Source organism: Xyrauchen texanus, chromosome 38 (assembly GCF_025860055.1).
Source record: "Xyrauchen texanus isolate HMW12.3.18 chromosome 38, RBS_HiC_50CHRs, whole genome shotgun sequence".
Classification (NCBI taxonomy): Eukaryota; Metazoa; Chordata; class Actinopteri; order Cypriniformes; family Catostomidae; genus Xyrauchen; species Xyrauchen texanus.
The window spans coordinates 17518262-17531886 of NC_068313.1; the positions used below are offsets into that span (position 1 = coordinate 17518262).

At 44.7% G+C, this 13625-nt stretch overlaps 1 protein-coding gene across 6 annotated transcripts in view; it reads right to left on the reverse strand.

The window, feature by feature from the left end:
- LOC127632010 (protein turtle homolog B-like) overlaps nt 1-13625 on the reverse strand; it is a 122632-nt gene that overhangs the window by 15805 nt on the left and 93202 nt on the right. For all 6 annotated transcript variants that reach the window (XR_007969038.1, XR_007969039.1, XM_052110462.1 and 3 more), the window contains exons 10-12: nt 13415-13534; nt 13170-13320; nt 218-341 (exon numbers count right to left, since the gene is read on the reverse strand). Coding sequence is in view for 4 of the 6 variants with exons in the window: in XM_052110462.1 (XP_051966422.1) it covers nt 218-341; nt 13170-13320; nt 13415-13534 (395 nt within the window). In the remaining 2 variants the exon portion in view is untranslated. The remainder of the gene's footprint in view (nt 1-217; nt 342-13169; nt 13321-13414; nt 13535-13625) is intronic.

The following is a 13625-nucleotide window of genomic DNA, read 5'->3' on the forward strand; positions in this document are numbered from 1 at the left end:
TGTTAAAAAAAAACTGAGAAATGTACTCTAAATTAAATGAGTCTTAAATGAACTTTCCATTGATTCATTTTATTTACAGCCCAGCCTCCAAACAGAAGGCTTGTTGTGCTATACGCTTCCACACATTGGGAAAAAATAGACTCAACCCAGTCACGAGTACTCAGAAAAACAAAGTGGGGAAGGAACTGTATTTAGTAGGGGTGCTGGCATAACTTACACCGGGCCGTACCAGACCGAAAACGTCTGTTCAAAACCTCCGTCATATCCAGGTTCCCAGGAAACATTAGCGGAGCTTGTGGACGCTGACACATGGACATTGGTTGGCGCATGTGGACTAGTGCCTAAAACACAGAATTATTTATTTAATTAGTAGTGCCTGCTTAGGCAATCATTACTATTACTATTACTCATACTTAAGGTTAGAGATTTGAAAAAAACACTAACCCTAAATCATGATAACATATGTTTACGTCTTGAAGCTATGCTTTTGAAACAGTAAGTATTTTATTGTTTACGGACTGGCCCCATTCACTTCCATTGTAAGTAAGTGCATTACTGGTACTACGATTTTAGCTGTTTTTTAAATAAACGAGGGACAAGTCGGAATGAGTTTTAAGCCACACAACACTAGCCAATTTATCGGGAGATATTAAGGTTTGAGCTTCATTTACATAATCGCTGGAGGCAGAGGGAGACGGGGCCTTGTGTTCTCGTCTAGCTTCCAATGAGCTTCTTCTTTTACTGAAGAACTGAAAAGAAGTCAAGCTGATCTGGATGTTTTCATCACACTTAGCTGCATATCATCAAAAAACTGACTGCAATTCAGTGATTCTGTCACCAAGCTTTTATTGAGCATAATTTTTCACTCACTGAAATCTGTATATGGACAAACGCAAGTCTTCGGCAAGCCTCGATGGGATAAATACACAATCACACACTTTCACAAGGTAAAGATACTCCATGAATCGCTTCCTAAGAGCATTTTCACACCTGGTTCGTTTGGAGCATTTGTTCCAGAACCTGGTGTGTTTGCTCCCGTGGTTTGGTTCGTATAGGCATATATGAACATGGCAATCACACTCAGATCCACACCAAAACAATCTGAGACCTCCTGGACAGAGAAGAAATCTGTAGGTCAGCTCTTCACTGTAATTCATCATTAAAATATGGATATAACCTTTTGGCGGCTATATTAGATACAGGCCGATATTCTTGAATGCTTCTCTCTTTTAAATAGCAGCAGAAAAGACACAGGTAGGACGGCATCAGCCACTTTTTTACATAAATAAATGTGGCTTCACTCTTTCTGTGTGTATGTGTGTGTGCAAGTGTGTGGGCATGAGAGGGAGAGAGAGAGAGCTCCATGACTGTGAGAACAGGTATTTTTCAATGTAGAAATAATGTAAAAGCAGATATTGATGGTTAAAAACAGAAATTGGTCCGTTTTAAAATATAACCTTGTCAAAACGAACTAAAACTTGAAGTAAATGCAACACTGTAACTATTTCAGCTTTGTTTCGGAACAAATAAAGCAAGTTACAGGTCTGAAAAGCCATTTGTCATTCTATTGCATTTGTTTATGCTCATGCGGTACTCCTGTTTTTATTATGGCAAGCTCCATATGACAGGGAATCAGACAGAGAAAGTTGTGATGAATTGATATGTTTGTCACCCCTCCGCCATTTTGGATCAGCAAGTGTATCCTCCCTCTGGCAGGAGATAGCGAGATCTCAGCAAAACAGCCCACATGTTTGACATCCTCAGTCAAAATCGAGATGTTTGTAGTCTGTTTTAGTGGTAAATAACATCATGCCACAAATGTTGTCGATTGAGCTTAACTTAACATTCTTTTAAGCACTGGGCCAGGACGTTGTCCCAAAACAACTGTTTTTGGGGGATGGATTTAGCCTCGTCAGACAACAAGAGATTTATGGGAAATTGAATAACAGGAGATCCATTCGTCTGACCTCAACCTATTCTCACTTATGTCTTCTGAGCAGACATTAAATAAGAGCTGAGCACAGACTGACCCAGTCTGATAAGAGCAGGAGAGTGCTGGACAATCGGATGCTGAAGTGGAGGAGGGAGTCAGACGTCCCATCACATCTTTTATGGGCACACAGCAGCTGTAGAGAGGCTGTTAATTGCTCTCATTAGGCATAATCTTTGGACTGTCATGACATCAGTCCATCACCAAACAAATAATGTGTGAGGGGTTCCACGCACGCTGACACATCACTTGCCATCCGGTGCAAACTCACTGATGTGACAACTGAGATAGAGCCCCCACGAGCAACACGGACCCCTACTGTATTGACTCACTAGTGCCAGGTGGCTGGGATGCGTAATATTCTAGCCTCTACTTCCAGTCTGGCACATGTTGAGGAATCACATAAGTGACATATTAGAAGCAGAGGGGTCTTTTATTACCATGAAGGGGTTTGTCTTGCAATAACAACCGACTGACTGTACATTATCTCGCTTATTATATGGCTACTAACCAAATTAATAAATACATGGACACAAAATATTGATTTGCGTTTAAATTATGTAATTTGAGAAGAATTCGCTGAACAGATCTGTTGGTGTTTATTTTGTGAAAGTGACTATCAGACTGCTAAATAATCAGCCTATTACAAGACTTCTTGGCAAATAAACAAATAAATGCATATGAAACATTTATTTGTGCTGAAATTATGCAATTTTGTGAGAAGAAATAAATAGCTAAACAGCTGACTAATTGCCAAATAAATAAATAAATGCACATGAAATTTTGATTTGAGTTTAAGTAATTTTATTAGCTTACTTGTTGAGATCACACAATGAGCCAATAAGCAGCAGCAGTGATGGCTCGCAGAACACGGATGAGCGGTCTGATAAATGGTTGTGTGACTGCGAAATATCAGACTGTTAGAGGGCGCCGTTGATCAGAATATTCCAGAAAGCCGTGTAAAAACGTTATTACATGGCTCTCATTGATCAGGACCCGACGCGAAGCTGCATATTACACGACTACTAACCAAATAAATACATGAACATAAAATATTGATTTGCGTTGAAATTATGTAATTATGCGAGAAGAAATAAAGCGTTGTTGGTTCTGTTGGTATTTATTTTGTAATTAATGACATCTGATTACTTGCCAAATAAATAAATAAATGGACATGAATCATTGATTTGAGTTGAAAGTCTTTTATAAGCTTACTTCTAGAGAATGAACAGTGATCTGAGAAGCAGGAACAATGGCTCACAATACCAAGATGAGCGGTCTGAAAAATGGATGTGCGACTGCGAAATATCAGACCACTAGAGCATATCAGCGCCACTGATCAATCAGAGTATTCCAGAAAGCCGTGTAAAAACGTTATTACATGGCTCTCAGGAATACTTTATTCTGATTGGTTAACTGGTGCATTATGCTGTCAAATATTTTTGTATAATACTGCTAAACTGTATAGATTTCCTACATAGCTGTGGTAGTTTCATGTCTCTCATACCCCTCCAAATTTGAATTTCATGTACATTATTTATTTGTTTGTTAAACATGTAATAAGTGGGGTAATGTACAGTCAGCTGGTCATAAGTGCAAAATAAACCCTTCAGGGCAACTTGACATTGGGGTTGTGAACATCCTGTAGGTTTTATTTTGCAATAACCACTGGTTGTACATTATTAATCATATTGATGAAGTGGTAACACTTTACAACAAGTTCCCAAAACAAACAAACAGAAAAATACTTTTACAGTATGTATTAATTTCAACATATACTTGCCAGAAAGCAAATGACCCAAGAGCAGAGGAACAGTTCACAGGACTTATTGAAAATAAATTAGAACAGCAGAGCTGATGAAGTACGGGAAATCTCTTTGTAGATGTGAGTGTGTCGTGGCATTGTAGAGAGCAGATCCATGAGGAATCCTCCATGAAGAGTGTGTTCGTAAGCATGTACAGTATGTGTCAAGACAGTGTAGAGAGCAGATCCATGAGGAATCCTCCATGAAGAGTATGTTCGTAGGCATGTATGTGTCGAGACAGTGTAGAGAGCAGATCCATGAGGAATCCTCCATGAAGAGTGTGTTCGTAAGCATGTACAGTATGTGTCAAGACAGTGTAGAGAGCAGGTCAGCGAGGAATCCTCCATGAAGAGTGTGTTCGTAGGCATGTATGTGTCGAGACAGTGTAGAGAGCAGATCCATGAGGAATCCTCCATGAAGAGAGTGTTCGTAAGCATGTATGTGTCGAGACAGTGTGAGAGCAGATCCATGAGGAATCCTCCATGAAGAGTGTGTTCGTAAGCATGTACAGTATGTGTCAAGACAGTGTAGAGAGCAGATCCATGAGGAATCCTCCATGAAGAGTGTGTTCGTAGGCATGTATGTGTCGAGACAGTGTAGAGAGCAGACCCGTGAGGAATCCTCCATGAAGAGCGTGTTCGTAGGCATGTATGTGTCGAGACAGTGTAGAGAGCAGATCCGTGAGGAATCCTCCATGAAGAGCGTGTTTGTAGGCATGTATGAGTCGACACAGTGTAGAGAGCAGATCAGTGAGGAATCCTCCGTGAAGAGCATGTTCGTAGGCATGTATGTGTCGAGACAGTGTAGAGAGCAGATCCATGAGGAATCCTCAGTGAATAGCGTGTTCGTAGGCATGTATGTGTCAAGACATGGTAGAGAGCAGATCCGTGAGGAATCCTCCACGAACAGGTGTTCGTAGGAATGTTTGTGTCGAGACAGTGTAGAGAGCAGATCCATGAGGAATCCTCCATGAAGAGCGTGTTGGTAGGCATGTATGTGTAGAGAGCAGATCCATGAGGAATCCTCCATGAAGAGTGTTTTCGTAGGCATGTATGTGTCGAGACAGTGTAGAGAGCAGATCCATGAGGAATCCTCCATGAAGAGAGTGTTCGTAAGCATGTATGTGTCGAGACAGTGTAGAGAGCAGGTCAGTGAGGAATCCTCCATGAAGAGTGTGTTCGTAGGCATGTATTTGTCGAGACAGTGTAGAGAGCAGATCCATGAGGAATCCTCCATGAAGAGAGTGTTCGTAGGCATGTATTTGTCGAGACAGTGTAGAGAGCAGATCAGTGAGGAATCCTCCATGAAGAGTGTGTTCGTAAGCATGTACAGTATGTGTCAAGACAGTGTAGAGAGCAGGTCAGTGAGGAATCCTCCATGAAGAGTGTGTTCGTAGGCATGTATGTGTCGAGACAGTGTAGAGAGCAGATCCATGAGGAATCCTCCATGAAGAGAGTGTTCGTAAGCATGTATGTGTCGAGACAGTGTGAGAGCAGATCCATGAGGAATCCTCCATGAAGAGTGTGTTCGTAAGCATGTACAGTATGTGTCGAGACAGTGTAGAGAGCAGATCCATGAGGAATCCTCCATGAAGAGTGTGTTCGTAGGCATGTATGTGTCGAGACAGTGTAGAGAGCAAATCCGTGAGGAATCCTCCATGAAGAGCGTTCGTAGGCATGTATGTGTCGAGACAGTGTAGAGAGCAGATCCGTGAGGAATCCTCCATGAAGAGCGTGTTCGTAGACATGTATGTGTCGAGACAGTGTAGAGAGCAGACCCGTGAGGAATCCTCCATGAAGAGCGTGTTCGTAGGCATGTATGTGTCGAGACAGTGTAGAGAGCAGATCCGTGAGGAATCCTCCATGAAGAGCGTGTTCGTAGGCATGTATGTGTCGACACAGTGTAGAGAGCAGATCAGTGAGGAATCCTCCGTGAAGAGCGTGTTCGTAGGCATGTATGTGTCGAGACAGTGTAGAGAGCAGATCCATGAGGAATCCTCAGTGAATAGCGTGTTCGTAGGCATGTATGTGTCGAGACATGGTAGAGAGCAGATCCGTGAGGAATCCTCCATGGACAGGTGTTCGTAGGAATGTTTGTGTCGAGACAGTGTAGAGAGCAGATCCATGAGGAATCCTCCATGAACAGGTGTTCGTAGGAATGTTTGTGTCAAGACAGTGTAGAGAGCAGATCCATGAGGAATCCTCCATGAAGAGTGTGTTCGTAGGCATGTATGTGTCGACACAGTGTAGAGAGCAGATCCGTGAGGAATCCTCCATGAAGAGCGTGTTCGTAGGCATGTATGTGTCGAGACAGTGTAGAGAGCAGATCCATGAGGAATCCTCCATGAAGAGTGTGTTCGTAGGCATGTATGTGTCGAGACAGTGTAGAGAGCAAATCCGTGAGGAATCCTCCATGAAGAGCGTTCGTAGGCATGTATGTGTCGAGACAGTGTAGAGAGCAGATCCATGAGGAATCCTCCATGAATAGCGTGTTCGTAGGCATGTATGTGTCGAGACAGTGTAGAGAGCAGATCCAGTGAGGAATCCTCCATGAAAAGTGTGTTCGTAGGCATGCATGTGTCGAGACAGTGTAGAGAGCAGATCCGTGAGGAATCCTCCATGAAGAGCGTGTTCGTAGGCATGTATGTGTCGACATAGTGTAGAGAGCAGATCAGTGAGGAATCCTCCGTGAAGAGCGTGTTCGTAGGCATGTATGTGTCGAGACAGTGTAGAGAGCAGATCCGTGAGGAATCCTCAGTGAATAGCGTGTTCGTAGGCATGTATGTGTCGAGACAGGGTAGAGAGCAGATCCGTGAGGAATCCTCCATGAACAGGTGTTCGTAGGAATGTTTGTGTCGAGACAGTGTAGAGAGCAGATCCATGAGGAATCCTCCATGAACAGGTGTTCGTAGGAATGTTTGTGTCGAGACAGTGTAGAGAGCAGATCCGTGAGGAATCCTCCAGGAAGAGTGTGTTCATAGGCATGTATGTGTCGACACAGTGTAGAGAGCAGATCCGTGAGGAATCGTCCATGAAGAGCGTGTTCGTAGGCATGTATGTGTCGAGACAGTGTAGAGAGCAGATCCATGAGGAATCCTCCATGAAGAGAGTGTTCGTAGGCATGTATGTGTCGAGACAGTGTAGAGAGCAGATCCATGAGGAATCCTCCATGAAGAGAGTGTTCGTAGGCATGTATGTGTCGAGACAGTGTAGAGAGCAGATCCGTGAGGAATCCTCCATGAAGAGCGTGTTCGTAGGCATGTATGTGTCGAGACAGTGTAGAGAGCAGATCCGTGAGGAATCCTCCCTGAAGAGTGTGTTCGTAGGCATGTATGTGTCGAGATAATGTAGAGAGCAGCTCAGTGAGGAATCGTCCATGAAGAGCGTGTTCGTAGGCATGTATGTGTCGAGACAGTGTAGAGAGCAAATCCGTGAGGAATCCTCCATGAAGAGCGTTCGTAGGCATGTATGTGTCGAGACAGTGTAGAGAGCAGATCCATGAGGAATCCTCCATGAAGAGCGTGTTCGTAGGCATGTATGTGTCGAGACAGTGTAGAGAGCAGACCTGTGAGGAATCCTCCATGAAGAGTGTGTTCGTAGGCATGCATGTGTCGAGACAGTGTAGAGAGCAGATCCGTGAGGAATCCTCCATGAAGAGCGTGTTCGTAGGCATGTATGTGTCGACATAGTGTAGAGAGCAGATCAGTGAGGAATCCTCCGTGAAGAGCGTGTTCGTAGGCATGTATGTGTCGAGACAGTGTAGAGAGCAGATCCGTGAGGAATCCTCAGTGAATAGCGTGTTCGTAGGCATGTATGTGTCGAGACAGGGTAGAGAGCAGATCCGTGAGGAATCCTCCATGAACAGGTGTTCGTAGGAATGTTTGTGTCGAGACAGTGTAGAGAGCAGATCCATGAGGAATCCTCCATGAACAGGTGTTCGTAGGAATGTTTGTGTCGAGACAGTGTAGAGAGCAGATCCATGAGGAATCCTCCATGAAGAGTGTGTTCGTAGGCATGTATGTGTCGACACAGTGTAGAGAGCAGATCCGTGAGGAATCCTCCATGAAGAGCGTGTTCGTAGGCATGTATGTGTCGAGACAGTGTAGAGAGCAGATCCATGAGGAATCCTCCATGAAGAGTGTGTTCGTAGGCATGTATGTGTCGAGACAGTGTAGAGAGCAGATCCGTGAGGAATCCTCCATGAAGAGCGTGTCAGTAGGCATGTATGTGTCGAGACAGTGTAGAGAGCAGATCCATGAGGAATCCTCCATGAAGAGCGTGTTCGTAGGCATGTATGTGTCAAGACAGTGTAGAGAGCAGACCTGTGAGGAATCCTCCATGAAGAGTGTGTTCGTAGGCATGCATGTGTCGAGACAGTGTAGAGAGCAGATCCGTGAGGAATCCTCCATGAAGAGCGTGTTCAGTAGGCATGTATGTGTCGACACAGTGTAGAGAGCAGATCAGTGAGGAATCCTCCGTGAAGAGCGTGTTCGTAGGCATGTATGTGTCGAGACAGTGTAGAGAGCAGATCCGTGAGGAATCCTCAGTGAATAGCGTGTTCAGTAGGCATGTATGTGTCGAGACAGGGTAGAGAGCAGATCCGTGAGGAATCCTCCATGAACAGGTGTTCAGTAGGAATGTTTGTGTCGAGACAGTGTAGAGAGCAGATCCATGAGGAATCCTCCATGAACAGGTGTTCAGTAGGAATGTTTGTGTCGAGACAGTGTAGAGAGCAGATCCGTGAGGAATCCTCCAGGAAGAGTGTGTTCATAGGCATGTATGTGTCGACACAGTGTAGAGAGCAGATCCGTGAGGAATCGTCCATGAAGAGCGTGTTCAGTAGGCATGTATGTGTCGAGACAGTGTAGAGAGCAGATCCATGAGGAATCCTCCATGAAGAGAGTGTTCGTAGGCATGTATGTGTCGAGACAGTGTAGAGAGCAGATCCATGAGGAATCCTCCATGAAGAGAGTGTTCGTAGGCATGTATGTGTCGAGACAGTGTAGAGAGCAGATCCGTGAGGAATCCTCCATGAAGAGCGTGTTCGTAGGCATGTATGTGTCGAGACAGTGTAGAGAGCAGATCCGTGAGGAATCCTCCATGAAGAGTGTGTTCGTAGGCATGTATGTGTCGAGATAATGTAGAGAGCAGCTCAGTGAGGAATCGTCCATGAAGAGCGTGTTCGTAGGCATGTATGTGTCGAGACAGTGTAGAGAGCAAATCCGTGAGGAATCCTCCATGAAGAGCGTTCGCAGGCATGTATGTGTCGAGACAGTGTAGAGAGCAGATCCATGAGGAATCCTCCATGAAGAGCGTGTTCGTAGGCATGTATGTGTCGAGACAGTGTAGAGAGCAGACCTGTGAGGAATCCTCCATGAAGAGTGTGTTCGTAGGCATGCATGTGTCGAGACAGTGTAGAGAGCAGATCCGTGAGGAATCCTCCATGAAGAGCGTGTTCGTAGGCATGTATGTGTCGACATAGTGTAGAGAGCAGATCAGTGAGGAATCCTCCGTGAAGAGCGTGTTCGTAGGCATGTATGTGTCGAGACAGTGTAGAGAGCAGATCCGTGAGGAATCCTCAGTGAATAGCGTGTTCAGTAGGCATGTATGTGTCGAGACAGGGTAGAGAGCAGATCCGTGAGGAATCCTCCATGAACAGGTGTTCAGTAGGAATGTTTGTGTCGAGACAGTGTAGAGAGCAGATCCATGAGGAATCCTCCATGAACAGGTGTTCAGTAGGAATGTTTGTGTCGAGACAGTGTAGAGAGCAGATCCATGAGGAATCCTCCAGGAAGAGTGTGTTCAGTAGGCATGTATGTGTCGACACAGTGTAGAGAGCAGATCCGTGAGGAATCGCTCCATGAAGAGCGTGTTCAGTAGGCATGTATGTGTCGAGACAGTGTAGAGAGCAGATCCATGAGGAATCCTCCATGAAGAGAGTGTTCAGTAGGCATGTATGTGTCGAGACAGTGTAGAGAGCAGATCCATGAGGAATCCTCCATGAAGAGAGTGTTCGTAGGCATGTATGTGTCGAGACAGTGTAGAGAGCAGATCCGTGAGGAATCCTCCATGAAGAGCGTGTTCGTAGGCATGTATGTGTCGAGACAGTGTAGAGAGCAGATCCGTGAGGAATCCTCCATGAAGAGTGTGTTCGTAGGCATGTATGTGTCGAGATAATGTAGAGAGCAGATCCGTGAGGAATCCTCCATGAAGAGAGTGTTCGTAGGCATGTATGTGTCGAGACAGTGTAGAGAGCAGATCCATGAGGAATCCTCCATGAAGAGCGTGTTCGTAGGCATGTATGTGTCGAGACAGTGTAGAGAGCAGATCCATGAGGAATCCTCCATGAAGAGCGTGTTCGTAGGCATGTATGTGTCGAGACAGTGTAGTGAGCAGATCCATGAGGAATCCTGCATGAAGAGCGTGTTCGTAGGCATGTATGTGTCGAGACAGTGTAGAGAGCAGATCCATGAGGAATCCTCCATGAAGAGCGTGTTCGTAGGCATGTATGTGTCGAGACAGTGTAGAGAGCAGATCCATGAGGAATCCTCCATGAAGAGTGTGTTCGTAGGCATGTATGTGTCGAGACAGTGTAGAGAGCAGATCCGTGAGGAATCCTCCATGAAGAGTGTGTTCGTAAGCATGTACAGTATGTGTCAAGACAGTGTAGAGAGCAGATCCATGAGGAATCCTCCGTGAAGTTTGTGTTCGTAAGCATGTATGTGTCGAGACAGTGTAGAGAGCAGGTTAGTGAGGAATCCTCCATGAAGAGTATGTTCGTAAGCATGTATGTGTCGAGACAGTGTAGAGAGCAGGTTAGTGAGGAATCCTCCAAGAAGAGTGTGTTCGTAGGCATGTATGTGTCGAGACAGTGTAGAGAGCAGGTTAGTGAGGAATCCTCCATGAAGAGCGTGTTCGTAAGCATGTATGTGTCGAGACAGTGTAGAGAGCAGGTTAGTGAGGAATCCTCCATGAAGAGTGTGTTCGTAAGCATGTATGTGTCGAGACAGTGTAGAGAGCAGGTTAGTGAGGAATCCTCCATGAAGAGTGTGTTCGTAGGCATGTATGTGTCGAGACAGTGTAGAGAGCAGGTTAGTGAGGAATCCTCCATGAAGAGTGTGTTCGTAGGCATGTATGTGTCGAGACAGTGTAGAGAGCAGATCCGTGAGGAATCCTCCATGAAGAGTGTGTTCGTAGGCATGTATGTGTCGACACAGTGTAGAGAGCAGATCCGTGAGGAATCCTCAATGAAGAGTGTGTTCGTAGGCATGTATGTGTCGACACAGTGTAGAGAGCAGATCCGTGAGGAATCCTCCATGAAGAGCGTGTTCGTAGGCATGTATGTGTCGAGACAGTGTAGAGAGCAGATCCATGAGGAATCCTCAATGAAGAGAGTGTTCGTAGGCATGTATGTGTCGAGACAGTGTAGAGAGCAGATCCGTGAGGAATCCTCCATGAAGAGCGTGTTCGTAGGCATGTATGTGTCGAGACAGTGTAGAGAGCAGATCCGTGAGGAATCCTCCATGAAGAGCGTGTTCGTAGGCATGTATGTGTCAAGACAGTGTAGAAAGCAGATCCGTGAGGAATCCTCCATGAACAGGTGTTCGTAGGAATGTTTGTGTCGAGACAGTGTAGAGAGCAGATCCATGAGGAATCCTCCATGAACAGGTGTTCGTAGGAATGTTTGTGTCGAGACAGTGTAGAGAGCAGATCTATGAGGAATCCTCCATGAAGAGCGTGTTCGTAGGCATGTATGTGTCGAGACAGTGTAGAGAGCAGATCCGTGATGAATCCTCCATGAAGAGTGTGTTCGTAGGCATGTATGTGTCGAGATAGTGTAGAGAGCAGGTCAGTGAGGAATCCTCCATGAAGAGTGTGTTCGTAGGCATGTATGTGTCGAGATAGTGTAGAGAGCAGGTCAGTGAGGAATCCTCCATGAAGAGTGTGTTCGTAGGCATGTATGTGTCGAGACAGTGTAGAGAGCAGATCCGTGAGGAATCCTCCATGAAGAGTGTGTTCGTAAGCATGTATGTGTCGAGACAGTGTAGAGAGCAGGTCAGTGAGGAATCCTCCATGAAGAGAGTGTTCGTAGGCATGTATTTGTCGAGACAGTGTAGAGAGCAGATCAGTGAGGAATCCTCCATGAAGAGTGTGTTCGTAAGCATGTACAGTATGTGTCAAGACAGTGTAGAGAGCAGATCCATGAGGAATCCTCCGTGAAGTTTGTGTTCGTACGCATGTATGTGTCGAGACAGTGTAGAGAGCAGGTTAGTGAGGAATCCTCCATGAAGAGTGTGTTCGTAAGCATGTATGTGTCGAGACAGTGTAGAGAGCAGGTTAGTGAGGAATCCTCCATGAAGAGTGTGTTCGTAGGCATGTACAGTATGTGTCAAGACAGTGTAGAGAGCAGATCCATGAGGAATCCTCCATGAAGAGCGTGTTCGTAGGCATGTATGTGTCGAGACAGTGTAGAGAGCAGATCAGTGAGGAATCCTCCGTGAAGTTTGTGTTCGTAGGCATGTATGTGTCGAGGCGGTGTAGAGAGCAGATCAGTGAGGAATCCTCCATGAAGAGTGTGTTCATAACCGTGTATGCGTCGTGGTAGTAGGGAACAGATCCGTGAGCAATCCTCCGACAAAAGGAAAAGCACAGCAGAAAACTGGAAGGTAATCGCACTCCAGACAGATTGGCAGAGACGGGCAAACAATACAGATAAATGAGACAGGACCAACTGTGGCAGAGACAGCGAGGTGAATTACTTGAACACACAACAACAATCTAGCAAAGATCATGTCACAAAAAAGGGTTTAATATGCAGAGAATCAATGGAGAACAGGTGCCGTCAGCAAGCTAATTAATAGCATGAGAAGTATTCCCATGGAAACAATTAGTATTTCCATGGAAACGATGATCACACATGTCGGCAGCACCTGAGATACATGAGGGAGAGAAAAACAAAACAACAGAACAAACCAGCGAATTCATCGGGACCGTGACAATACTTGTAAACCTTTAAAATAAAAAGTTGTTTTTGTTAACATTAGTTAATGCACTATAAACTAACATGAACTAACTAATGAATAATTGCACTTTCATTAACTAACATAACAAAGATTAATAAATGTTGTAAAAATATATTGTTCATTGTTTGTTTATAATACCTTATGCAATAACTTAAGTTAACAAATAGAACCATACTGAATGTTACCATGAAAGTTATTTTAGTGTTAAAGTGTTACCCTTTTTATCTGGAATGATCTATTTTGTATTCAAGTATAATATACAGTATATTACATCACCCGTCAATAATACATCAATGCATAACATAATATGGAACTATACCATGTTGAAATCTGCAAGATAAGAATAATTTACCTATTACAAAAAGGCGTGTGCTGGCAGTGATGCTTGTTACTACATTGGTTGCGACACATTCCCACTCCCCATGATCCTCTTTGCTCAGAGACACAAACTGTAAGCTACCACTTGATAAGAGGCTATGCTTGCTTCTGCTGGGCTTCCCGACCTTGATTAAACAAAATAAAAATAAACATTTTGCATGTACAATACAATAATCATCTATGCAAAGGGAAAATGTCTCAGAGTCATGATGGTTATACCTTTCTCCATACAATGGTTGGAATCTCAGGGTCTCCAGAGGCAGCGCAGGGGATGACCAGCTCTCTCCCCGCCTCCTGGCGGTACTCCCCCCCAGGCCTCACGTTGAAGTAAGGGGGGTCCTATGTTCACATTATGACGTTAAACACATAAACACACATTATAAACTCCAAAACCTTGTTGATGCATAGAAACATAATAGAGCTAAGCCAC